The 26,803-nt window shown below is 39.3% G+C and overlaps 1 protein-coding gene across 4 annotated transcripts in view; it reads left to right on the top strand.

Moving 5' to 3' along the window:
* Positions 1 to 26,803, top strand: part of ZNF385D (zinc finger protein 385D) — a 417,840-nt gene that overhangs the window by 191,051 nt on the left and 199,986 nt on the right. For 2 of the 4 annotated variants that reach the window (XM_058657085.1, XM_058657084.1), the window contains exon 1: positions 8,639 to 8,802. The exons of 1 other annotated variant lie outside the window; for it this stretch is intronic. In XM_058657085.1, coding sequence (XP_058513068.1) covers positions 8,667 to 8,802 — 136 coding nt within the window. In that variant the 5' untranslated portion in view covers positions 8,639 to 8,666. Of the gene's footprint in view, positions 1 to 7,566; positions 7,997 to 8,638; positions 8,803 to 26,803 lie in introns of those variants that run through there. One more of the 4 variants, XM_004588295.3, reaches the window with a different exon arrangement.

The following is a 26,803-nucleotide window of genomic DNA, read 5'->3' as shown; positions in this document are numbered from 1 at the left end:
TTCCAGGCATATTTGTTGTGGTTCTGGGGTAGGGAAGGCTGATTCTCAAATAGCTGCCTAGGAACCATAAATGTTTTTTTTTATTTTATGAAAAGTTGGAAACCTCTAGAGTATATAAGATCTTTCAACTTGCTACACAAGATGTATTAACTCATAGTATTGTGTCACCAAAATGTCTTTGAAGGCGCATTAGTACATTTGTGATCTTGGAAATATTTTGATTCGTTCAGCAAATGCTTCCTACATTATTCAGACCCTTTAGTCTTGAATGTGAAATGTCATTCAAGGTGATCTGTATGTTTTCCTATCCACTGTTACTCAGCTTGAGGGTCTTTTAACAAACTTTATCTTTAATACTCTAATTGGTTCTTAATCTCTCAGAAACATCATTCACAATGTCACCCTTATTTTATAATATTTCTCAGCTTTTCCTCATTTTATCAATTCTGGTCCATGTTAAAGACAGAGCTTAACTGGCACCTGTTCCATGCAGCTTTCCATATTGCTTACTTATCAAAGTATACCAATTTTTACCAAATCCTTGTATCCTTATAATATTCATTTCTCCCTTTGTATTACATTTGCCTTTACTTATATTTCTGCATATATTTTTCCCTTTTTAGGAATAGGGAGGTATCTTAAACATTTAAAATCAGGGATTTGTTGTAATAGGATCCTAGATTTATTTTCCCAGTGATGGTGACAGTGGTTATTATGACCTGCCAATCTATCAGTAAGGAACCAGGCTTGTCTCTGATATAAGGCAACCTTCATACTAAATAAAGGATCAAGAGACATATTGGTAAACATACATATACATATATGTATCTAGAGGAATTTTATAAGAGACTACCCTATCAAGAAATGAAGATACATTGCACTATGCATCTCTACTTCTGAATCAAAGATGGACTCGGAATGAAACTGTGAAATACATCTTAACAATAGGATTCTGGACTTTCTGCCATTGTCAAATACCTACAATGTCAGGCTGCACTTAAAGAGCAGAATGATGGACTTAATGACTGTTCTGCAGGACTATACTGTTGTAATAACACAGGGGATATCAATTGGGGAGGGAAACTGGGAAAGGGTATCCCTGAGCCTATTGAAAGAAAGAAAGGAGGAAAAGAAGGAAAAAGAAAAAAGAAAGAAGGAACAAGGAAGGAATGAGGGAAGGAAAGAAAAAAGGAAGGAGTGAAGGAGAGAAGGAAGGAAGGAAAGTAATGACTTAAGAAATAAAATAAAACTATAACCAGTGAACAAATGTGTGTTGGGTCATTTTCTTACAGATCAGAGAAAGGGGAAAAGACATACTAGATCTTCCCAAATAGGTGGACATACAGAAATTCCTAGAATATGAGTTTCCTATACACAGAGTTGTCTATAAATTTGTTAATGTGCCCTTAACACCAACAGAGGTTTTGCCACATTGGAACAGTCTCTAAGAGGCATAATTGTTTAACAGTCTCTAAGAGGTGCAGCAACTCCAAGGTAGGAATTTTTCGAGAGCTCTCAATGCTAGTAACTCAATGTTGTAAAAGAGCTTTCATTAACTAGATATCTAAACAGAGAGTGCTACATATCTAAGGAATTTATTGCACCTCTCCAATGTCATAAGAATCCAAATTGGTAGAATCTCACACATTATATTTATTGGATGTTTATTTTTATCACAATTTCAAAACATCTTTTCTTGTAGGAAGCTGTTTTTCAGGAACAAAGAGCTGGGTCTTTAATCTTCAAATGACCATCAAGTAAAAATCTAAAAATGAAATGATTTATGAGTTTGTTGCAGTTTCTACACAGTCTAAAAGTTCTGATTAGATCATTACGTGGTTAAATTCAACTGAGATTCTGTCCTCACACACACAAATTATTACCCCACTTTTCAACCTCTTTTGACTTTGGGTGGTGATATATTAGAGGCAAACTCAGGCTTTCAATAACCAGCTTTCCATCACATGTCATTTATGTAGACAAACATTCAGTCAACAAGTCATTAGGCTTTCAACAAATACAAAATCACTGAACACCCACATGCTTGCCCTTTGATCTTATAATGCCCCAGGGTAATGTTGATCATCTCCCTGGAAGATTTTATATAGCTTTATGGATTTAATTGCCATTTTAGTTTATTTAGATAAACTGATGACTTCTCAATTTTAATCTAAGATCCAAACAGTTCTTTTGAGCAACGCACACATGCACTCACTTAGCCAAATTACTATGGGGTATTTCAGGTTACATGTCTGATAGATTTCAAATTCATTTTGCCCCACATTGGCTTATCTCCCATAATCCAGTGAAGCAAATCCTTCCATAGTTGGCCTCATATTTTTGTTAGCCAGATTTTCACTGCTACGGTGAAATACCTGTGGCAGTTAACTTTATAAAAGAAAAAAATATTTTAGGTTAGACTTTTGAATAATCAAGTTTAAGATTGGATGGTCCATTGGCTGCATGTCTGAGGAATGTGGCAACTTGCAATGGTGGACTTAATGAGTAAAATGGATCACACAATGTGCCAAGAAACTGTGGAACTAACTGGGTCAATGCCCGGGGCTTTATATCAGCTCTGTCATGAGAGCTACCTTGGGAGGACATATCCCTGGTGATTTAAGGACCTTCCGCTAGGTCTCACTTCATGGAAGACCATAATTGGATTAAGTGTATACATACTTAGTATCATGAACTTATGACTTTGGAGTTTAAGTTTCTGCATTAGTTAAGAGGCCAAATTACATTCAAATGATAGCAATTTCAAGCTATTAGAATTCCTCCTTTCAAATGCTCAATCTTTTCTGTAACCTATCCAACAATGTGTTAGGAAATCCACCTGATCCATTTTAACACAGAGATAGAATCTGACCACTTTTAATGGTGTCTTCCCACTCTTATACTTGCTCAAGCCACAATATCTTTTATGATTGTGACGTGGGAGTCCTAATCAGACACCTTACTCCTGCCCTTGCTCCTTTTAAACCATTCCCCACACATCAGACATAGTGTGCCTGTCTAAGCATGTCAAATCACTCCACTCCAAAGGCATGCCATAGAAATTATAATACAAGTCAAATTCCTTATAATGGACTACAAGTCCTACTGACTTTGTCACCATGTGACCTCTTTGACTTTACCTCCTAGTTCCCTCGTCAGCGCCTAATCTTGCTGTGGTATATTGGTCTTGATGATCTTCCTGGCTCCAATAAGCTTTTTTCCCCTTTGCCCTCCCTCATGATTTTTTCCCTCACTCTTTTGAAGAGTGCCTGGAACTCAGTGGGCATTCCAATGGTACTGCACTTATTTCTTAAAAAAAAATACTAAATGAATGCTTATATAGGAAATCAGTTTCTTAATTGAATAACTGATTTGCATTAGGGCATGGAGACAAATAGGAACACAGTCTTTCAGTTTGGTGAGAAATAAGTAAAGGCAAATGTCATCTTATGTGTAGGTGCTAAAGCAGCAATTAGAATTTGCACTATATGAAAAAACATAAACAAATCTTTCATTTTAGTCTTATGTTTAGGAAAGTGTTCTCAAGAGGTATAGCATTTAAACAGAAGTTCAGAGATTGAATGAAATCTGTACCAATGCAAAGAACATGTAAGAGGGAATATAGTCTTCAATTTGATACAAAAGTTAGGGGAATTGTAGTCATATGTTAGCATTGAAGTGAAACGTAAAAAGAAAAAAAAAAGAAAAACATTGACAAAAGAGGAAGTAAATGTCAGCTTGGTTAGGAAAGGCCTTGTTGGTACTGAAAGGAAAAATAAAACAGTGAAAAGTGAAAGCCTCGAATGAGACAGGCTTATAATCACTTAAAAAAAGATAATGGATTGGACATGGAAAGTCTTGGGCCAAACCTTGGAGAAAATCTTATTTCTACACTATAGACAAGAGACAAAGGCAAACTAAACTTCAGGAGAAAGCAATGGAACATATAAGTGGGCTATACAAGCTGAGGGCTAAATCGTTGCACAGAACTGTAAGAATTTGAAAGGACAAATAAGCTCACAACCAGCCTACAGTACCACATGGCATCTGTATTGCATGGGATTTAAGAACAGCTGCTGCCAAGCATGGACAAATTCAATTTGTGTAAACATTTTGCACAAAGCACCATGTAGCTCCAATAACTGACTGCAGGCACCCAGCAAAGTACAGCGCTTTTCAGACCCTGCAGATGTACTGTGTTCATTCACTCATTCATTCATTCACTCCTGAATGTTTATTGAGCAGCAACAGGTGTATGAAACCCTTCAAGGCTGTGAAGGGAGCATTCAACAGGCAAAATCTCTTGTCCTTGTGGGTCCTTGTGCGTGGTGATCATAATCCAATGCAAGAAAATAAAATATGTATCTATAATGGAATATCAACTGATAAAATCTGCTATAGAAAAAAAAAGAAGGGAGAGAAGGAGGCCAGGAAAGGATGGAGGAAAGACAAAGGCAGTCTAAAATGCTAAAGAGGCAGAGTGAAGGACTGCCCTGATAAACTGTGGAGCAAGGCTTGAGGGAGATGAAGGATTACGACTACAGCTGCTTGGATTTAAAATCTGAGAGAAGATTCTCTCTTCATCATGATTTTAGAGCCCTGAATGTATAACTAATCTGAGAAAATTTTTATTTTAATTGTGAAAGGTATTTTTAAAAATTCTGGTAAGTAGGTACATGTCACAGCTATCCCCAGATTAATTGACCTATTTCCATCTTAGAAGATCATATGTTCTTACAAATTTTTGAAGGACAACTCTTGGTCAAGGACATCGGTCATGCCCTTCACTGGAAAATGTTGGGATGTCTCCTAAAGGTGACATGAAACAAACATCAGCTGTGGTTTCATGTGGATGTTGTGCTTCAAAATAAAAGTTTATATATAATCCATTTATATATGAGGACATATTTGCATTTGAATCTTCTCTGTGGCAGTTTTCACGTAGGGAATCAGCTTAGGCATCTGCCAACAGGTGAATGCTAATGAAAAACTGGTATGCGTAACAATGGAATACCATTTAGCCCTAACTAAAAAAAAAAAAAAAAAAGACCAGAATCCTAAAATTTGCAACCACTTGGAGAAATCTGCAGGGTATTAAATTAGGTGAAATAAAGCAGACACAGAAGACAAATACCACATAATTTCTCGTCACATGTGAAACATCAAGAACCTGAACTCAAAGAAACAGAGCAAAACGGTACATACCAGAGACTGGGGATGAGGGACATGGTGGTGAGGGGATTAGGAAGATATTAATTCAGAAAAAATAGTTGCATTTTTCTTCGATAAATCTGCCATATGAGGATCAAATTTTAATGAAACAAAAAAGCTTTAAAATTCGAAGAAAAAGTCATTTCTTAATTTGAGTTTTCATCTGAGACCGCTGTACTGCAAATAGCTTCTCCCTGAGGGAAAAGTGAGCACACACCTTTGAATTGGACAGTTTCTTGTTTGGATTGAACGCATTTCCATTACACATCCACACCACTCAGTTTCTCCTCACTGTTAGCTCCTCTGGGGACACTGGATATTTGTTAGGGAACCTTGTATAGAAGAGGCCAAGTTTAGCATGGGCTTCCACTGCTATAATTTCATGACCAGATAGGTTTATTTTGCCCTGGAACATGACTTTTTGGGGGAAAAACCTTTATGTGAACTGCTGTATGAGACTTTGTTTTTGTTTTGAGTAGGAAAACCTGTTGGGATACTCAAGCAAAAATTCACACTAATGCAAGACAACTGATATTTTAATAACTGTATTCAGGAGAACATTGCCTAATTTCTCTCAACTTGGCACTGAATAAAATCACAAATGAAAGTGAAGATAGCTATCAAATTCCATGCAACTGAAAGGGGTTATTGATGAGTCAGAAATTTTGTTGGGGTTTCCAATCTTGTGTTTTAATCTCAACTTTCAGGCTTGTATCTTCCAACTACAAGATCTCAACTGGACCTAATGGCTAACATTAACCTACAGTGCCCCCTAGCCCGTGTAAATAGTCAAGGCAGCCTATGGGCTTCTTGAGTGTGCTTTGCCACAGGGAAACACATTGGTTGTGCTTTTGGAAGATTTCCATCTGTTCAAGAGGAAAACCACTTATAAATATTTTCTTCTGTATTTGCTTGCCATTATTTTAATTATTTTCTTTAAAAAAAGAGGCAAAGAAGTAAATATCCTTTGCTATTTAAATTGTCTACTTTCGAATGACTTTCAATGAAGAGTATTTCTGTAACAGAAGTAAAGTACTAGACTCCTTTGAAGAGTTATGGTGAAGTTTCTAACTTATACTTGATTAACTATTCAGTCACTAAATTAATAGTAAGCCAGTATTACAAGAGATATTAGTTATCATAATCTTTTCATGGAGAGGTAACAGGAAGGTTAATTTTTTTTTTGCAAGATTGCAGTGAACTGTTAATCAGAAAATTCAGTTCCCTCCTTCCGATACACATGAAACCCATCAACATGAAACAGAATTGTGTCAAGAAAAAGCACTGCATATTTTAATGCTCAAACAGGTGAAATTTTTGCTCACTTGGCTTATAAAAGCCCAAATTAAAAATATATATTAATTGTGTCTATTCATAGGCTACTGTATTCATTTTATTCTTTATGATTAATTTCAGTTTTTTAATAGAAAAAAAATAAACTAGGAGTAATTTAGGACCAAATGTGATTACAATTTAGGAAACTGAGCTTGCCATGTGGATTTATTTTCCATGCTGAACATTTAAATATTAATCAGCATAGCTTTCAGGGATTTCTTACCAACATCCTTTCCTATGTAAGATAAGGACTGCAATTCATTACACCATTGGAGGAGCCAGAGGCTTTGCTAAGCTTGCTTCTCTTGACTGTTGATCTTAAATTTCAGAGCAGTGTGTGTGTGTGTGTGTGTGTGTGTGTGTAAAACTCTAGCATGTGGCTCTACTACATTGGTGACCAGATTTGAACCACTCCCTTTGCTTTTCAGGCTAAGTAGCTGTAGTGTTTAGAGGTTCAAATATCATTGCAGCCACACAGTATGTTTGCCATTCAAGGAGACAGGTTTGCATCTGGAAAGTGACTTTTAACCACCATTTTTTCTTCACAGCTCTCTACCACCCCAGCTCAGGAAACTCTCAAGAAATAAAAATTACCCTTCTCCCACTACCAGCTTCCAAGAGAAAACCTCTATTATCCCATCAATGTCCCCCTGAGTTTCGCTCATTCCTCCTACATATCAACATCACACACAATAACAACCCTTAAAGCCCAGAGAAAAGAGAACGCAGTCGCAAGGCACCAACCATACTGCCAATGCCTTTTTTACTTAGTGGGGAGACTAAATTTTGGAAACCATGATGGAATTCATTGAAGGAATGGGATAAAATGAGCCTTTGGTTTCACCTTCAGGGCAGAACTAGCCTTAACTGTGTCCCGCCACCCACTCCCCTCCCCGCCCCGCTCCACATACCCTGGTGAATCTCCCCTATATGCTCCCGCGTGGATTCGGGGACCCTTCTTTCTTTAAGCCGGCCTCCCGTGTCCCTCACTCCGCCCCCTCCCGGGTCTCTGGGCTCGTCAAAGCTTCCCGAGAGCCATGGTTGGTCCAGGCAAGCAGTTGCAGCACTTCGTGGAGCGGCTCCTCGCCGGGGGTGGGGTGCGATGGGGTGGGGGGGTTCTGTTTGTAGTACTCTCGGTCCTGATGTCACAGGCGCGGCAAGGACATCGCAAGGAGGAGTCGGATTACAGTAAGGATGGGCAGTGCAGCAGGCAGCTCGAGCGCAAGCTCTGGCCGCCGGCGATCCTAGCCCTGGAGAGGCAGGCTGCGCGCGCCCATCCCGCGGAAGAGGCTGGATCGCAGGACGCTCGCTGCGCTCCGCCGGGGACCCTGCCGCCCAGCATAGCATGAAAGGACTCTTCCCGGTGCGCCAGCCTGGGGTGCGAGCCGATGCTGAAGACGCCGCGGTGGGGTTCCAGCTGTCTGATTAATGAGAAACATAATGTATTTTGGTGAGTGTTGATTTATGATGCCATTTTTAGGGGTGCCTGGCTCTGGATCAGACAGGCCATTAAAATAATCTTTAAGCCGCGCGTATATTTTCCATGAAGCCTCTCTCCAGTTGACAACTGGAGGACCAAGCTGGTGCTACCTTCGAAGCTTCCTTTGTGCTGCCATAGGGGCTGTGAATGAGCCGGGATGAGTTGAAGTTGGGAAAGAACAGAGATGTGGGGGTGGGAGCGAGGGTAGATAAACTTTGCCTTGATGCGTCTCCTGAAGTTGGCTTCTAAGCTAGGTGAAGAAGGAGACGTGGGGAGTCAGGGGCTAACTTGCTGGAGGTGAAGCAAAGTTCCCGTCCTATGGATGCTGTGCAGGCGTTGTCTATACCGGCGTTTCTGGACGCATTTCATTTTCCCTATTTGCCAGGCAGAGAAAGGAAACATTCTCTAGGGAGCAGCCTTTGAACAGCACTGAGAACCCTCCTCCTGGCCGCCCTCTGGATAAAAAATAACCTAACACAAAATGCAGATTATTTCAAGCCTTCAGAGGTCTCTGAACTGTAAAGCATTTGTGCAGCTTAGTTCTGTGCCATGGTGGAAACCTCCCCTAGGTGTTCAGCCAGCAGCCTGCATTTCCAGAGAGCATTGCTCAGCTTTGCCCTGGAGCGGTGGCAGAAGTGGGATGCGAGCTGTACATTTGCCCTGTGAGGCTGCAACTTATTGCTCGGAGAGAAGACAAAGCCCTTCCCTAAACAAGAAGAAGCCAAAGATTAGGACCGACTGTTTTTTCCTCCTCTCCGAAGTTATGCTTTCCTTCTGTAAGTCCCATCCAGCTACATCATTTAAGGGCATCTGTCTCATATGAAAAGGTTTTTGAAAGCACCTGGAGAGAGACTGGTGAATGTAGGTCTATAGGTTGATTGCATTGTTGGCTTTCTGTATTAAATTTAGAATCTTCTTTAAGCTTGCATAGGTCTTTGGGTAAACTTTGGTTGAAGTATTAGTTTATGTGGCATTATTTCTGTGAATACTGTTTGTTTTGTATTCCTGAGCCCCTGAAATGTTTTAGGAAAAGGATGGAAGGAACCCAAGTTTCAGAAGCACAATGCTTTACTTGTCTTGACAGTGGTTTTGGTTTCCCCACAATTTGTATCACATTAGAAGTCTTAATGTAACCAAAATTGATTTGAAAGAAACAGTCTCATTTCCTGCTGGAATCTCATCAGGATCAAGAATTAAACAACGTTTCTTTTCAGAGCATAATGATGGGCAAGGTCAGCTTGTTCATTAGTAATTGATTAAACTATTTTTCACGCTTATATTTTTGAAAAATAAAAAAAAACATTATAAGGCAATATGTCCTTTCGACAAAATAGAACGTCAGCATCAGGAGCACACAGAGGGTCGGTACAGTAGGTTATAATTTTACTTTAAGTTTTCAACCTCCTATAATTTCATGTGTGATTGTGGGGAAGAAGTAGGACTGGTGAAACAGGAAGTCTGAAAGTGTTGGTCGGAGGCCGTCCATGCTGTACTAGCCATCCCGTGACAGCCAGTGAAATGTTCATTGGACCAACTCAGGTTGTTAACTGCTAGTTTAGCCATCTTGTAAAGCAGGGTGATTCACAGGGTAATTAGTTGCATTGTGTAATGCAAGTTTTCAATAGTACAAATTGAGGGGAGATAGTCTGCCTGCTTCAGATGACACTGTCTTTTGCAGGACAAGGCTAACACGGCTGTATCGTGACCGTAAGTTCCACCATAATTCCAAAGGAGAAATGTTGTTCTATTCCAGTGGGAAATCCTGTGGATTCAGAAATAGTGGTCCTTTTTAGGTTGTGTTGTGTAGTCTAGACAGCCAGAACTCTGGGAGCTCACCTGTCTTTAATAAAATGCGTGATACAAGAGCTAGGGCAAAGTGAATCCAGGAATACACCCCAAGCATTTTAAAATTCAAAAGCATTTTAATGTATGTAAGGCATTGTATGCAGAGATCGCATTTATGCACGTGTGTGCATGTTGTGAACACGTGTTGCGTTGTGATTTGCACACACATATCCAATGATGCAGGTAATTTTTCAAGAAAACAGTGTTTTCACTTTGCGAAGTGGGTAATGATTACTTTCTTCATTTTTCAATCGTAAGTGGTTTCTCAAGTCAGAACAGGTGCACAAGGAACAGCGAGCTGCATTCTTCGCCGGTGTTGGTGGGAGTGGGGGAGAACTGTCAGAGGTGTTTTATGAATGTCTCCAGCAGGGAGCGATAAACAGCGTGGTGATGCGCTGACACAGTGTCAGCTGGTAGGAACGCAGGACATTTGCTTCCCTTGTGGATATCTGAGTTGTCAGTGTTGCTTCTTTTCAAATATGACTAATCATTGCCTGAATCGGCTGTCTCAGTCTATATGCTTGTTTTTAAGCCTTGTTCCCTTGAGGAACTGGACTACTGGACTCTTCCCTACCTCGACTGGATTTAGTTGCCTATGTGCAAGTTGATGGAATCGGTAATACTTCCAGTTCGTGTTTTGAGTGCACTGTTTCAGACTTAAAGACCAATGGACTCCTTGAATGACTTAAGCCTCACGCTTATCTCCTATTGAGATTTTAATGCAGTGTTTCAATGATTGCTCATCTGCACTTACTGCACAGTGACTTAAGAGTTCACTGTTCAGTCACCGTGGATACTTTTGTTACTTATTCTATTGATCTTGCATTCCTTACTTGGAGTTAAAGGTTCACACAGGAGAAATGAGTGAGAAAATCCTAGTCAGCAAAGTGAATGGGATTTCCTGTAAAGGCAAGGGGAAACAATAAATGCTTAGGAACTTACCCTTCCCACCCCCATAAATATTTTACGTAGTTAATACTCACACGTGCCAAAGATGAGCAGAATTAATAATTTATCCAGAAATAAAAGCAAGGCAGCTGGGAGACTGCTTCTCAGAGTAAAGAAGAGAGTCTGTGGGTGGTTGTCAGTACAACAGACTGAGCTGCCAGGCTACCGATGGGTTGAGAGGCGTGTGCTGGTATGAAGGGCCTATTCCTTGCCTGACTGCATCTAGGCAGTCACACAGCACCTGGAAGAATATTAGAACCAGGTCCCTTCTCCAGTTCTGAATGTCACTACTCCCCTCCTCCCCTTCACCTCCTTCTTCCCAGCTGGTCTTACACCGTTCTCCTCTGTTGGAGTGGGGAGTTTTTGTTAGTGGTCACATCTATCATGTAAATTGCCCATGGTTCACCACAGAGATGTTATGCCTTGCCCTGGGCCTTCAAGAGAGAAAATGGTAGGCTGATGGCGTTCAGGGACTTCTGTGGCTGACAAGCCGTATGTTATCAGGCCCACGTGAATCAGAGGGACACCAGAATGGTCATGCGGCCCACATGTGACAGAGGTTTGCTCCATAAGGAAAGATCTAAAATAATGAAATCCTGCAGCTTAAACAAATGAGCAGAACTGAGATACAAATATTACCACTCACCCTCAATGTTACTATTAATCATGTATTAATTAAACCCAGAGAAAAGGGCAGGCAAAATTTAGAAAGTGTGAATGAGGCATTCAAGTTGTGCCTGGTGTTAATTGTGGGTCAGTTGTCCTTTTTAACATGACTAAGAAAAATTGGAAACGTACTTAGGGCTGTGCCTGCCATAACATAAAAATATTTCTTTAAGGAAGCGTTGAATGAAATACCCAGAAGAAAAACAAACCTGATAAAAATTGTAGATCAGAATCCTATTTTCCTGTCTTGAATACTCTCTCTCTCTCTCTCTCTCTCTCTCTCTGTTCTTATGGTGCATAAACCTTCTTCAATTAGCATTTACACTTTTGGTTTTGCCTAAACCATCAAGTTTTCTCTCCAAAGCTGTATGTTACAAAGAGTTAAACTGTAAGGTTATGAGGAAGGAAATGATCAGAGAACAGCAAGGAGATGAGAAAAACATCCCTCGGTTACAGCTTTTTTGGAGGAAATATTTAACTTCATCTGATTAGTTTGTAGTGAGTGATCTGCTGTGGGGATTTAGGCCCACCAAGTCTTTCTAAATTTCTGGAGGAGTTTCTGCCTTCCTGAGGCAAAAAAAAGGGAGAATATAATTCATGTCTGAGTGTGAACATACCTTTGAAAGTTTGAAGTCATTACCTCACATTTGCTTGTAAACGACTCCAAATGACCTGCAACAATTAACTGTATCAGAAGGGTGGTAAATGTGACAGGTGGATACTGTTGAAGCAGGTCATATAAAGGCACATGGAATACAAGAGGACTTTGAAATTCATGAAAATTTCTTTCTTAAGACAGTTCTCTTTAAAATTCTTCTGAAGTTCTTGTTTAAAGAAGCCAGCTAAGTTTGATCAATATTCCAGTATGTTGATCATCTTTTAGTCTTAGATTTACAGCTAGTTTTTTCTTGTTTTTTTTTTAAGGACTTCATTAGTTGCTAAAGTTAATGCAAATAAGATGGTATATTTAAGGAAGAAGTTCCAAAATTCATGAGATAATGATGACTTGCAAAGTTACCCTTTTGTGGGTGGCATAATTGTTCCAGAAAACAAATGAAAAATTTAAGTTATTGGTCTCTGACGTTGATTGTAGAAGACTTGATCACAGTTGCTTTTGACTGAAAACTCCCTCAGTGAGAGGAGATGTGTTGGATAATGTGTGTACTTAAAACTAAGAAGTTACATAATACTGTATTTGATAAACATCCAATACTATAGATCATTTACAGCTGGTTTTGTATTCCTAAACCTCTTCACATCATTGGAAATGTAATATATCAGCGGGGATTTAATTAGGTGGATATTAAGGAATTGTTTTAGTACCACCAGTTTTCAAGTTTTATAATCATTTGTACATGAACCGTTAGAAAAAACAAGTCAGAAGGCTAATTTTCAAGGCTTTCCCTGCAAAGAGTGATGCTTGTATAATCAGAACCCATTTGTACTTTGACCTTGAGAAAGGAATGCTTCCCTTTTTATTACACTATGAAAAACATGTCAAAAAGCAGCCAAGGTCATAGTTGGTGTCCTGTCTCTGTCTGTCTCTCTTTAAAGAAGCCATTACATATCATTTCCCACAAAGATTAGTTCTGCAACAGAATTTCACACATGATTGGTGGCATTAAGAGAAACAGCATAAGAAGTGGCGAGAAATATCAAAGCTTGAAGCGGTTGAGATCATTCTTGAACCAAATTGCTAGGGTTGAAAATAGGAAGACGCTTTGCTCCGTCGTAGCGCTCAAATCGTCAGAAAGCAGCTGCAAGTCAGCCCTCACTGAATGTGAACTCCGCTTTTGCACAGCCTTTAAAATGGAAGGTGTTTCCACAAAGCATTCACCATTCCAGGATCCCAGATGCACGTGTACCTCTTGGGCAGCGTTGGAGGGGGCGTGCATAAACCCTGCTTTTGCTCGTCAGTCTTTCAATTTTCTCTTTTTGTTTTTGCTCACTTGCAAGATCACATTTCTATAAGTGGAGAGGGAGAAGAAAAGTAACCTGGCCAAGGTCAGAAAGGAAATCAGCAGCAGCCTCAGTGTCATTCAGAGCTCCTGCTCTCTGCCCCAAAGCATTGAACTTGCTAGAAGATGGGGGCTGTGGGCAAAGGGATGGAGTTGATGAGTGGAGCATCTTTATGGATGAGTGCTGTTTAATTTATATGCTCAATGCCAGACCCTTGCAAACTGTTAGAGACACAAGGCTGAGTGGGTTGTTGGAGCTAACAGAGGAAGGAAATCTTGCTTCCTTGACATATCCATTAAGACTGATGTTTTCTGTGAAAGCTAATATTTATGCTTAGAGAAGCAATACTTTTTTATCTTTATCACTGGCTACTTTAAATATATTGACATTTCTGTGTAAATGTAGTGCATTTATTATGTATAATTTATTTTAGATTAAGAGAGGGAGCGGATAGAGAGAATCGTTAATTTTCTGGTTTACTCCCCAAATGTTTGCCAAAGTTGGGCAGTTGGGGCTGGGCTGGGCCTAATCCAGGAACCAAGAACTCAGTCCAGAAATCCCTTGTGCAGGGACTCAGCTAAGTGAGTCATCATCACTTGTTGCCTACCAGTTGTGCAGTAGCAGGAAGTGAGATTGGGAGGACTGGAGCTGGAATCCAGGCAGGGGCAGGCATTTGGCACAGCAGGCTAAGAGACCACCTTAGATGTGTGGTGGACAGGTCAGCTGGGCTCTTAGCCTGCTGTGCCAAGTGCCTACCCCTGCTTTTTTTCTTTTAATCTATAAGAGTAAGAATTAGTTCTTAAAAATTTTAGTTTTAAATTAAACATAATGAAACCCATCCTTTTTCTTTGTTTATTTCCAATTGCTTCTTTCACCACAGGCTCTTCAGCATGAAGAGGGATAATGCTGCAGAATATTAGGGCCAATGCACAAAACTATCAGGAAAATACCCAAAGTTGTTGTGTAAGATGTGGAAACTATACATTGAAACAACTCACCTGATGACAATTTCAGCAGTCAGGTTCATTTTGGTACAGAGAATTCACTAGTTGTTGGCATTTTCTTGCCAAGCGGCTGGGAGAGGCAGGAAAGGACCCTAGGTACTCACAAGAGCTGAAAGAGTGTTATCATTTGTGATGGCAGGAGAAATGGAGATAATTTTCACTACCATTTGCAACGCTTCTGTAAAATTGTATCATTTACTTTTTTCATACTTGTGCCTCTGACGGACAAGGGAAAGTACCTATAGCAGATTACCTAGAGGATGAAAATGCAATTTTGATTGTAAATACACTTTAATAAACATGATCCTTTTTATGTGTACAGCAATTTGTATTTCACAATATTTGTCAGCATTATGCTTTTGCAAATCTTGAAAATGATCCAATGTAGGATGTAGGCAAGATATATTCATTCCTGGTTGCAGATTAGAAATTGGCATCTCAGGTGACTGAAACAACTTCTGAAGGTCACAAAGCTAGCAAATGGGAAGGTTTAGACTCTCTTTCATGACGCAGATGGAGGTTGTCTCTAGGAACAGATGATAAACTCATTATACCGAAGAAAATATTCCTTCTAATAGTGACAGAAATATATACACATCATTGGATCTAACATATGTTCATGTTTTGAGTTTGTAGAATTACAATGATAGATATCTAAGAATAATTTGTAATTTCATTTATTTTATCTTTTTTGTATCCTGTTATTACTGTTCAGAGTAAAACAAGAATGTTGTTCAGAAGGCATGAGTCAGTGTTATCAACTGAATGTGTCCTCCCCACAAAATGCATGTGTTGAAGTCTTAGTGCCTAATGGGGTATGGGAGCTTTGGGAGGTAATTGGGTTTGGATGAGAGAATGAAGGTCGATGCAATCAGTGCCTTAGAAGAAAACCGTGTAAAACAGACCTCTGTGGTGTTTCTTCGTCACTGTCAGAGCCCTCTAAGATAGTTGACTTTGGCAAGAATCCATGGGTTCTCTGCTGCCTCAGCTTTTCCAATTCGGTGTTACAACTTATATTAACTTCATGATACATGTTTCTGTTGTCTGTGTTTGACTCGGTGCTCACTCCCCAAATTACAAGTCGTATGTTACTCGTCCATTTGATATTTCCAAGGTTCTGCAGTTAAAGACAGACACCCAACCTAATCTTCATTTCATAACTGACAAACAAGAATGCAATGGTTATTTACAGCTGTTGCTGTCCCACGCGTGGGCTCCATGTCCTGGTGCAAGGACAAAACAGTTTTCATATTGTGTTTGTTTTTTTTATAAAAGGGAATAATAATGGTTGGGATAATGTTTCTCATAGTTCTATCTTAAGGACTAAATTTACCATAAAAATGCCTAACACAAGGAAATTCATGGTAATCAGTCCTTAAGTTTAATTCTTTATGAATTTCTTTTTAAAAACATTTCATTTTTTTATTTGAAAGGCACAGTGACAAAGAGACGTTTCAGCCTCTCCAACCACTCCCTTCCTACTACAGGATCTGAACCAGCTGCAGTTAGGAGCCAGGAACTTCATCTAGGTTTCCCACAAGGCGCATTAACAAGGAGTTCAATCAAAATGGAGCAGCTGGGACCCTTAACCAGTGCTCTTATGGGATGCTGGCATTGCAGGAAGTGACTTAATTCACTGTGTTCCAATGCACAGGCTCCAGTTTTTTCTTACTTTCATCAGCTCATATACAAATGTAAAAAAAAAAAAACAAGAAAACTATGTGCTGAGGTTCACCCAGGAAATGGGAACCATGCCAAGTGAATCACACAAAAGGATATCAAGGCCTGTAATTTATTACATAGCTGCAGGATGAACTGAAACACGCATGGAGGATCGTAAGGCAACGTAGCAAGTAGTAATTACAAGAGTGTACTAGTTATAGAGGAAGAGGCAAAAAACAATAGAAGGACTTAAGGCTTCTACGTAGGAGCTGGTCATGGTATTCCAAAGTCATTGAAACATGGAAGAGATAGTGACAGAAAGAGAGACAGACAGACAGACACCCCGGCTTCTCAGTTTCTCCCACCCATTTCCTGTTACAGAGCAAAGCAAAAGACCACGTGACTAGGCAACCTAGGAATGCAGCTCACAAGCGTTGGTCCACCAGAGCAATAAACTAGTGAATGACCTGAGGGATGCTCTTGCAGTACCACTGCCAGTAGCACTTTCACTAGAAAAGTGTTTCCACAAAGGCATCTCAAGGGTGAGTGAGAGTTTGGCTGAGGAAGGCACAAGAGCAGGCAAGAGTGTGGGTGAAGATCATCTGGCACTTCCTAGTTCAGGTGCCACCCGGTGTGACTTTGGACCCAGGAATGAATCTCTGCACCATGTGATTCCTTTATGGAATGGTTTTTAAAGAATCCGTGAAAGTAAAATTCAATAAGACTTGAACATAGCTTCATAATCTGCAAAGCACCATATAAATGGGCTTTGTGATGAGGATGTGAAAAACCAAGTGGTTTAGAAAGAGAAGAGGGGAGATTGAGAAACTTGGAAATAAATGTTCAACTGTGAAATCCAGCATTCCAGCAGGGATTTCCAAAGGCACTGGGAAGGGAGCTTTGGTGGCTTTCTCAAATAACTCCATGCATTGTGTGTTTCAGTGTACCTAAGACCACATTTAATCACTTCTTTATTAATGCTGTATAACCAAGGGGAAATACAGAAGGAGAGAGAAGGAAGAGAAAGTGAAGGGGGTGTGAACTCAGACACTCCATGCCTCATATCCCTTCCTCTCCAAAACTGTCATGCTAAAAGATGCATGAAAATCTGGGACAGTTTATTGATCATTGGTTAAACAGGAAGGGGGAGTTGATATTGATTTTAATTTATCCCTGCTTGTATTGTTGGGTGTTTTTTACAAACAGAGCTCTTTGACTATGTACTATGGGGATAAAGGGCAGTGAAGCACAACATTCTACCCTTCCTGTTTGAAATCATTAGTGTTTCTTCTGGAGCGACTTCTTTTTTCATGATGCAGTTCCATAGGCTTCCAGAGCTAACATTTAAACGCAGCTTCCTTTAACAGACTGTGGTAAGGCCATGGTAATGGGTGGAAAACCTTTGCATGTGGTGTGTGGTATGGAAAGTACTGATTATTACCAGCTATGTTCACTTGAGGCCCTGGGAAATGGTGAGTCATAACTTATAGGGCTGTGTGGACTCTTAGAATTCCTATCCTATGGATGGTTTATCAACTGAAAGGACACATTAGAAGGCAAATTACTTCTTATTTATTTATTTATTTATTTATTTATTTATATCTTTTAAAAAAATGGTTGCAACCCAGAAGACATTTTGATGAGTCACTTCTCTTTGAATGATGATGCCACTTAGATTTTCCTTACTTTTACATTAGTTAGTAAGAAAGACTCTTACAGTGAAAAACCCATGACATGGATTTTTCTGAGCCTCTTAGTTTCTATGGAGAATACTCAGGTCCCCTTGTGAACAACCCTGATGATGACAGGTGATATAGCCTTCTTTGTGGTAGAGGCTGTCAGGATGTGTCTCATTGGCAACCTCGCCCCTAGACTTAGGAGAGTGATGTGTAGCTTTCAATTTTGGTTATACAAAGTGATTTGTTGAGGAACTTGGAAATGGTCCTGAGGTTAGAGGGCCTCTACGATCCCACTTAAGCTGATTTTTGGGACTAGAGCCAGATATTTGCATTTTCTTTTAAAACTAAGTTGGTTTTGACCGACTGCCAGAATAAGGACCACTGAGACGGGTGGCTTTGCTACTTCACACGGAGCATCCTGAGGTCCAGTGATTTCTGTATTTACTTAGGTCACTAATGCAGCAGTTGGCACAGCTGAGGCTCCACCACAGATCAGTTGAAGTCCAAAGTCTGAATTCTTTCCCCTATAATACAGTGATTCCTCTCAGGGAAGTTCATGTATGACATGTGGTGTGGGCCTCACTGCAAACTGCCTGGTGCTGTCTACCACTGATTCCCAGAAAGCCCCTTGAGGATGACAACCCGTTCTTGCTACTAGGAGTTGTTGATGCAGCTGGCATTCAGAAGTGTGTGTTCACCAGTTGGTGGAGCATCAACATTGATAGTTCTGGAAAGTATTTTAGAGCTGTGTTCCTGAAAGTTTAATGTTCATACAAATCCCCTGGGCATCACATTAACATGCAGATCCTGAATGATTGTTTCTGAAGGGCAACCCAGGATTCTGACTTTCTAATGAGCTCCCAGGCGATGTAGATGGTACTCTTCCACCGTGATGTGCTTTGACTAGTCATTATCCAGAGACTGTCTCACTGAGCTGTCACTTTTTGTAGATGTGGGAAAATGGGGCTAACTCTCCATCCTAAGTACTCTTAGATTTATTCTGTGGGATACTTACCGGTGCATAGTTGAGTTTCCAACAGTCTTATTTTGCCTGAGATGGAAGGGACTCCCAGGTTGTGGGACCATCAGTGCTAAAATGGATATTTTCATGTCGACTTGGATCTGAATAACAGAGGTCTGGATTCTAATTTCAATACTCAAGTGAGAAAAGCTATGGTAAAAACATTTGATCTCATTAAGCCCTAATTTTCGTATCTGCTAATTATGAATAATATATAATATTCTGTACCATTAATAATGTAAGGATCACATTAGGAGTAAATTAGATGGTCTGTGTAAAGCGCTGGTCCTGCTTTCATGATGTTCACTCTCCTGGATGTTGGTGATGCCTATTTCCAGTCATTCATGAACCTCACTCAGCACTCTGCTCTTCTACAAAGAAGAAGAACTATCCCAAAGGGCAAGCACAGGTGTCCATGGAACACTGTTGTATTATCATCTCTGACCAGCAATGGAAGATATTTACTGTGATATGATTGGCCAGCTGGGATGAAGTAGCTCTCTATAGCGTGTATTGCTTGCCTCTGAACTTCAATAAGAATCATTTTTGTTTACTGTTTAGGAAAAGAAGAGTCTAGCACAAGCTTTGACACAAAAGGATATTCTGACATGCCCGTGATGTTCTGGCCACTGTCTTTAATCCATTCTTGTTCCCTTGAACTCTGGAACCCTGTATAAGAGCAGTTGGAGCTAATGACCACTCCTTCCTTCTGCTGACCCATTGTGTTAACAATTGATATCCCGAACACCGACAAAGCAGTATCCCTGCCACAACTCCCTCTTAAAGGGTCCAAGGAAAATAAAAGATGTTTTCATTTGTGAACTTTCCAGCACAAAGGCTGACACAAGGACACTGGATTCATAACTTATTATTGAGTGTGAGTCCAAGCTAGGAGGATCTTGCTCTGATGCAAATGATGGACCAGAAAGTCCTAGGTTGCACTATCTCTTCCCCACATGGCTGGTGTTGAGTGAATGAGGCTAGTGCTGCCAGTTCTTCCCTAAAAAGGCCATTTCACACACCTCTTGTCAAATACCATCCACTTATCAAGGCATTTAGTCTGTCAGATATGCCTCTACTATGTGAGAAACAAAGTGCGATTTTGTTTTTCTGTTCTGACTAGTAAGTGGGGCAGCTGCAAGAAGCAAATTATACCACAGTAGGAATTACCGGGAGTGAAATCTGCTGCCTAGTGTTTTAGACAAGAAAACAAACGAACAACAAAGCAGAAGTTACTGTTGCTTTCTTCCAGCATAAAATACCATTGCAGAAAGGGCCCAATATAATCACACTGTTGCTTATGTCCATTTTAGAGACAAAATTGGGAGATTTATATCTGTTCTCGTCTCTGATTACTAGAGTCATGACTGGACTCTTCAGAAAGAGTGTGCAACATCAGGGCTTAATGTCTCCATTTCATAGACAGGAAAGCAAAGGTCAAGCGATGTGCAAATAAATGCATTTGCCTTAGCCAGATACTCAAGCTAAAAATCAAAACCTAAGTCTTCACTTTCTGGTGTGAATTTGAATGCCTTGTTGTGACTGTCAACTTCCAAATCAGTACATGGCATCCCTGAAAAACCCTGCGTCAGGATCCTCGTCATTACAGCAGAAGATTGTGAAGCCAATAAAGCATAAACCAGTGCACAAACAAGACCTGGAAGCCACACAGTCACCAGAGGTTGGTAGACTCCCAAAGCTCAGATTTGGGGAAAGATTTTGGTTGCCTTCCAGAATTTCATCTGGATGCAGAAGATGTTAGACCTTGGTCATGAAACGTGCAGCATCAATCATCCTATTATAGAGTTTGGAATGATAGTAACTTCACAGGCTTGTCATATGCCTGGATATGCTTTGGCCTCCACATATGTGTTTGTACCTGATGTAGAGACCACACATATCCAAACAGGATAACAGACTTCTCGCTGTCTTCCTCTCAGCTTATCAGGCCATATGGATGATCTTCTGTTAGCGAGTACTAATCCAAATCTTTTTTTTTTTGAGACCCTTGGCGCATTCTTATATCTATCTAGTAGATTTTTGGGAGTTAAATTAATATGTATTTCCCCTAGGTATCACCAATGTGCCCTATGAAAATTTTTACTGATCAATATCTGTACACAATTCCATCACTAAAGAATTCAGAAAAGTGGCAAAAACATTTATTTGAAAACTGTTTTTACAGATCTCCTAGAATATGAATTTTCAGGGCAGAATTACATGAGCAGCTGGCTTGCTACATTTTGTGCTTGCATTCCCTTCCCTGTCTACTTTTCTATCTTACCTCTGTCACAGTGCTGCCATAAAATTGATGTCCTGTGCCTTAAGAATGAGGATAAATGCAACGTGGAGAATTCACCTTGCAAGTGAAATGTTAGCTTCCTGCTTCCAAGCTAGAAGAGAATCGTTGAAAGACATCTTAGATCATTTAAATCCAAAAGCAAACATGGTTCCAAATACGATTAGAGAGCACCCTGTTTTTTCAGAGGTAGTAGACATGAAAAGGCACACACACCGTTGAATCATTCAATATTTTCAGGGATATTTCTTCTGTTTCATGGCATATTCTTCCATTATCTTTTGATATCTTTAAGACTTAGCACACAGTAGACTAGAAAGTCTGTAGCATATATGGCAAAAAGGAAAGTGCCACCCTCCTAACTCGGTAACCATACAAGCTTTCATAAAAACATGCTAGAAGAATCTCATACATCGGTGGAAGCTTGGACTCTCACGTGACAAACAATATCCTCATATTCCTGATCTTATCTTGAAGGTGACAAAAGTAAAGCTTGATTGATTTTATGTCTGAACCAAAGAAACAGTCAGTGAATGGCACTGGAGCTGCCTAGAATTGAGTTCTGTTGATCCTTAGTAACACCTGCTCTGCTATGGATATAAGAGGTGGTCCTTGTGTCATTATACCTGCTTCAAGAGCAATTTAAGGGATGAATAGTGTGCTTTTCATTATACAGACGAGAAGATAGATGTCATACAGAAAGTGGAGGAGCAAGCGGTTGAATCTCTGTCTCATCTATTTGCATTCTTTGGATGTGAGTGCATCCCTGCACTGTTTCATAGGGCTTAAATGACTGCACAGATCTTTCCCAGCTCTAGAATTCCCTGCTCCTGCAAAAGCTGTGGGGATACAGAGCGGGGAGCCCGTTGAGTAATAAATCACCACAGTCCTCATGAGTCCCAAAGGCACCATCAAGTCTCCCTCATTCCATTCCTCACTGTCAGCAGTGCACATCATTTGTCTCCGATGAGATGTGTTGTAATTGTCCCTAATGAATATGCTGACTTGGTCCTTGTGTGTTTCCAACTCAGCCGCTATTTGACTGTCCGAAGGAAAAATCGTAGACATGATACTTGTGCGGCACACAAAAAAACACATTCACATTTTTGCAGGTGCTGTTAATATCCTCATTTCCTGATGTGTGAGTCCAAACTTTAGGCCCAGGTATTCAAACGAGCCCAGATTTTGTCATCAGTTTAGGTGACCTTGAAGACTTCTTTCTAAAACTCCCCTTATTATATATATCTTAAGATCCAACCCTGTGAACTACTCCAGTTTTCTGAGTCTTCTACCTTTATATTTTATATAAGAATATATTAAACACATAAACCTTTTAGAAACTGCTGCTAAAGTACCTCTTTTGCAAAAATTATCTAATTTTTTTTATAAATAGTCTTTCCTCCTTTTTGTATGTAGTATTTCTCAACCGTATCTAAGCAGAAATCTTGGATGTCTTAAAAGTTCTAGATTTCCTATTCTTTATTCTAGATCTGCTGAATCAGAAACTGTATAGGAGAGTCCAGAGAAAAATACTTATGCCCCACCACTTCCCATTTAACATCACAACATTGTCAGTTGTTCATAAATCAACCCATGCATTTAGTATAAGTGCACTGAAAACACCAATAATGTCTAATTTTGAACTGCAAAAAAATGATTCCATGATTTATGCAAAAAGAAAAAGCATAATGAACAGGCCAAAAACTACAAAAAAGGAATGTTCTGATGACAGACATAACAAAATGTATCATATAATGTATTATAAAACTATAGTCATTAATGCATCCTGGGGTCATGAGAAAGTGAGTGGGAACACTGCCTCTCCAGTTCATATCCTAATGGCTCTGCTTCCAATCAAGTTCCTTGCTTATATCCTGGAAGAAGCAGCAGAGGATGACTGCAGTGCCTGGGCCCTTGTTTCGATGTGTGAGATCTGAATAGGACTGGTAGTTCCTGGCTTTAGCCAAGCCGGGCACTGGTCCTTGCAGCCGTCTGGGGAGTGAAGCGGTGGATGGAAGATTCTCTCTTTCTCCAACCCCTTCCCTCATTGTCTCCTCCTCCTGCACTCCTGGCTTCCTTCTCTCCCTCGTTTTCCCTCCTTCCCTCTTTTACTCCTTCCTCATATCCTCTGTAGCACTTTCAAAAGAAATAAATCTTTAAAGGTAACAATTTAGTCTGAAAAACTGGTAATAAAAACAGATTAGAATATCATGAAGTAAATTTCAACACTTTTGCAAGTGGGGATTTAGGCTATAATAAATATGACATTTCAATTTATCAGCAAGAAGGGAAACAAATGGCTTAGAGACAGCTAGATAAACATATATAAAAATGAATAAAGCGGATTCTTGTTCCACTGTAACACCAAAATAAATTTTAGATTGAACAAAAATCCAAGCGTAAAATTGAAACTATAAATATATAGGACAAAGTCGGTGAACCAATTCATACACCTGTAGTTGAAAGAGGTGTTTCCAATCAGAACACAAACCCAGAAGCATAAAGAAAAGGAGTAATAAACATAAAACTAATAACTTTTTCTTAGGAAAAGCAACCCAGAAATTAAGAAGAAAATGAACAACAAAATTGGGAAATAATATTTATAATACGAATATCAGATAAAAGGCAAACCACTTTAACAATGGCCTTGTAAGCACCAACAAGACAAACAACTATGAAAACTTTATGAAAAAATATATTGAAAAACTTATTCTAATGTTCCTAAGGTGACTCAGAAAAACCCGGTATAGCCAATACTATATAATGAAGAACAAATTTGGAGGACTTGCACAACTCTTCTGCAGAAATTACTCTAAAGGTACAGTGATTCAGAGTGTGGGATAGGCGAAGAGATGAATAATGACCATAACAGGGATCTAAGGATTGGACCCACATAAATATTATAGTCAAGTGACTTTGACAAAGAAGCAAAGACAATACAATGGGAAAAAAAATGTATAGTCTTAAAAAAAACGGTTCTGAATTACTATATAACTATCTAAATTAAACTTAGATCTTAATCGTTCACAAAAAATAGTTCCAAATGGATCATGAAACTAAATGGAAGTAAAATAACAAATACTGCAGATTACAAAAGAGAAAGAATTAGACCTTTGATATACGAATTTATTTTAAGCTATAACACCAAAGTGACTTTTATTCAAAATACATGTATTGCATTTGTTAGATTTAAGAACTTTTTCTCAGTAAAAATACATTGACGAGATGGTAAGAAAGTCATTATCACAATTGGGAGAACGTACTTGGAAAAAAATTTATCTGATAAATGACTGTTATCCAAAAGAACTCTTCAAACTCATGAATAAGAAAATTGCTTGCTTAACAGAGGGAAAAGGGAGGCAAAGATCTGAACAAATGATCAGCTACAGAAGATATGCAAATAGGTGATAAGCATATGAGAAGATGTTCCATAGCATGTGATTTAGGGAAATAAGAACTAGAACAATTGCACACCTACCCAAACCATCAAACTCCACCACACTGACAAGAGCGAATGCTGGACATGGTGTGCAGCAACAGGAACTTTGTTTCATTGTCTTTGGAAATAAAAAGAAGTGGTGTAGGCACTTCTGAAGATGTTTGGGCAGTTTCTCAAACACTAAACATACTACCAAATAATCTATATCAATTGGTGCCTTTAGTATCTACCCAAGGAAGTAAACTTAGGACCACACACAGCAACCTGCTCCTGGATGTTGATAGGATCTTTCTTCATAATTGCCCAACCTTGCCTCCAGCCAGGATGATTTCAGGGGGTGAATGGGTAAATGTGGTACATCCAGGCAGTGCAGTGTTAGCACTTAAACGAATGAAATACGAACGAAAGGAAATACCTTAAATGACTGTTACTAAATGGAAGAAGTCAATCTGAAAACACTACATACTGCATGATTCCAACTATATGCCAATTTTGAAAATGGAAGATAACTGTATGTTGTCTAATACTGCTGTGAGCTTAAAGCTGCTGTGTCTGATAAAATCTCTTAGAAGAGTAATGCATAGGTTGCACATAAATCAGCATGCTACTAATAAAAGCAACACCTTCACTCAATATTTCTGAACTAGATGTATATGTATGTATATACATGTACTTATATGTAAATACAACATATTCCTTCAATTAATGTATTGACAATATTTTAAGAATTCAATGAATCCTTTTAAGTGTTTGGAGTGGGCAGTTACTATTTGCAGGTGTGTATATGAAATACACTTTTGCAAATATTACAGAAAACGATATGTTAGCTATTTCTATCATCAATCTCAGTATTCCGTCTTTACATCTATCTCTATATCTGTGATATGTATTATAGTGAATACTTTTTATCTTGACAAGTGTTTGCTAAAAATAAACTGTTTGTTTCCCAAAGGTTACTCAGATATGTCACTAAGGGCATTAACTGCTTAGTTGGTTTTTAAAATACAAAGTGAAAACAACAAAACATGGCATCAGTAGGAGACATATTAAGTAAAATTAGGAAACATTCAAAATGATGGAGTAAAGTGCATCCATGAAAACAATGCATCCATCTGGGTATGGAGACAAGGAGGCAGATCTCCAGGGTAGCACCAGGAAAAGAAATTGAAGGCTAAAAATTGTTTCAAAAGTAAAACTTCAACATGGTCTTCCATACCTATACTATGTTGATCACACTCACTTCCAAAAGTAAAAATGTGAACCGCTGCCAGGGATTAGGACTTCCCTCATCTCACTCTGTTGTGGCTAGAAATTCTATGTCTGTCCAGTTGTTGTGGTCGCTAGTATTTCTGTACCCTCAGCATCATAATGATGAGCACCCAGCACATGGTAGGTTCTCAAAACCATAGAATGACTATTCAACTCTTTCTGTCTCATTCATGGTTATATGAGTCACTGTTTTTCTATTGTTTATATGACTCTACAGTAAAAAGGTTAAAGAACATACTATTTGAATATTATTACAAAATATCTATCTATGCTTCCTAGACTTTTTTTTGCTCATCCAACTTTGGAGGGTAGGGTTAGGTGTCACCATTTCCTCTTTGACAACGGTCTCTTTCAGATTTCAGGGTAGACATTTATGATTGGAAACATCCCTATGTTTAGGCAGCAGGACTTTGTTGGGAGGTCCATCACTAATCTAGTGCTTAGCTGTGATTTAGATTCCTGTGTTCTCTACCCAGTTTTGGTATCAGTGATGGTATTTAATAGTTGAATGATCTTGGCCAAATCTTATATTTGTGTCTCAATTTCTTCAGAGGTTAGCTGTTAAATAAAGCGATGCTTGCAGCAAGCACAACACTTCTGTGTGCTTAAATAGCAGCATTTTGATATCTAGCAGGAAGTGTTTAGTCAGTGAAAGTTTGGTGAATGAGGGAAGAGTGAAGAAATGAAGACCTGTGAGGGAGGATCCTGCTGGGCGACACCGTGTGTCAGCACTCTGGAGGCGATTTTGCTTTCAATGTATTTATTTCTTATGTCTGGACATGGAAATGCAATCCTTTGAGATAGTTTTTATTTATTTAGTGTTTTAAATCATTTTATGTATACACAGTGAACAAATTTCACGTATTTCATAATACATATTTAGGAGCATGGTGACATTTGCCACCCTACCCTCTGTGGATGGAATTTAATGAAAACACAGCCAATGGGTTGCTCCAAACAGGGTAGATGATTAGTCCCCTTCTAGC

This window comes from Ochotona princeps, chromosome 30 (assembly GCF_030435755.1).
Source record: "Ochotona princeps isolate mOchPri1 chromosome 30, mOchPri1.hap1, whole genome shotgun sequence".
NCBI lineage: Eukaryota > Metazoa > Chordata > Mammalia > Lagomorpha > Ochotonidae > Ochotona > Ochotona princeps.
The sequence above is the reverse complement of the archived record's forward strand: the minus strand, read 5'-3'. Positions and strand labels throughout refer to the sequence as shown.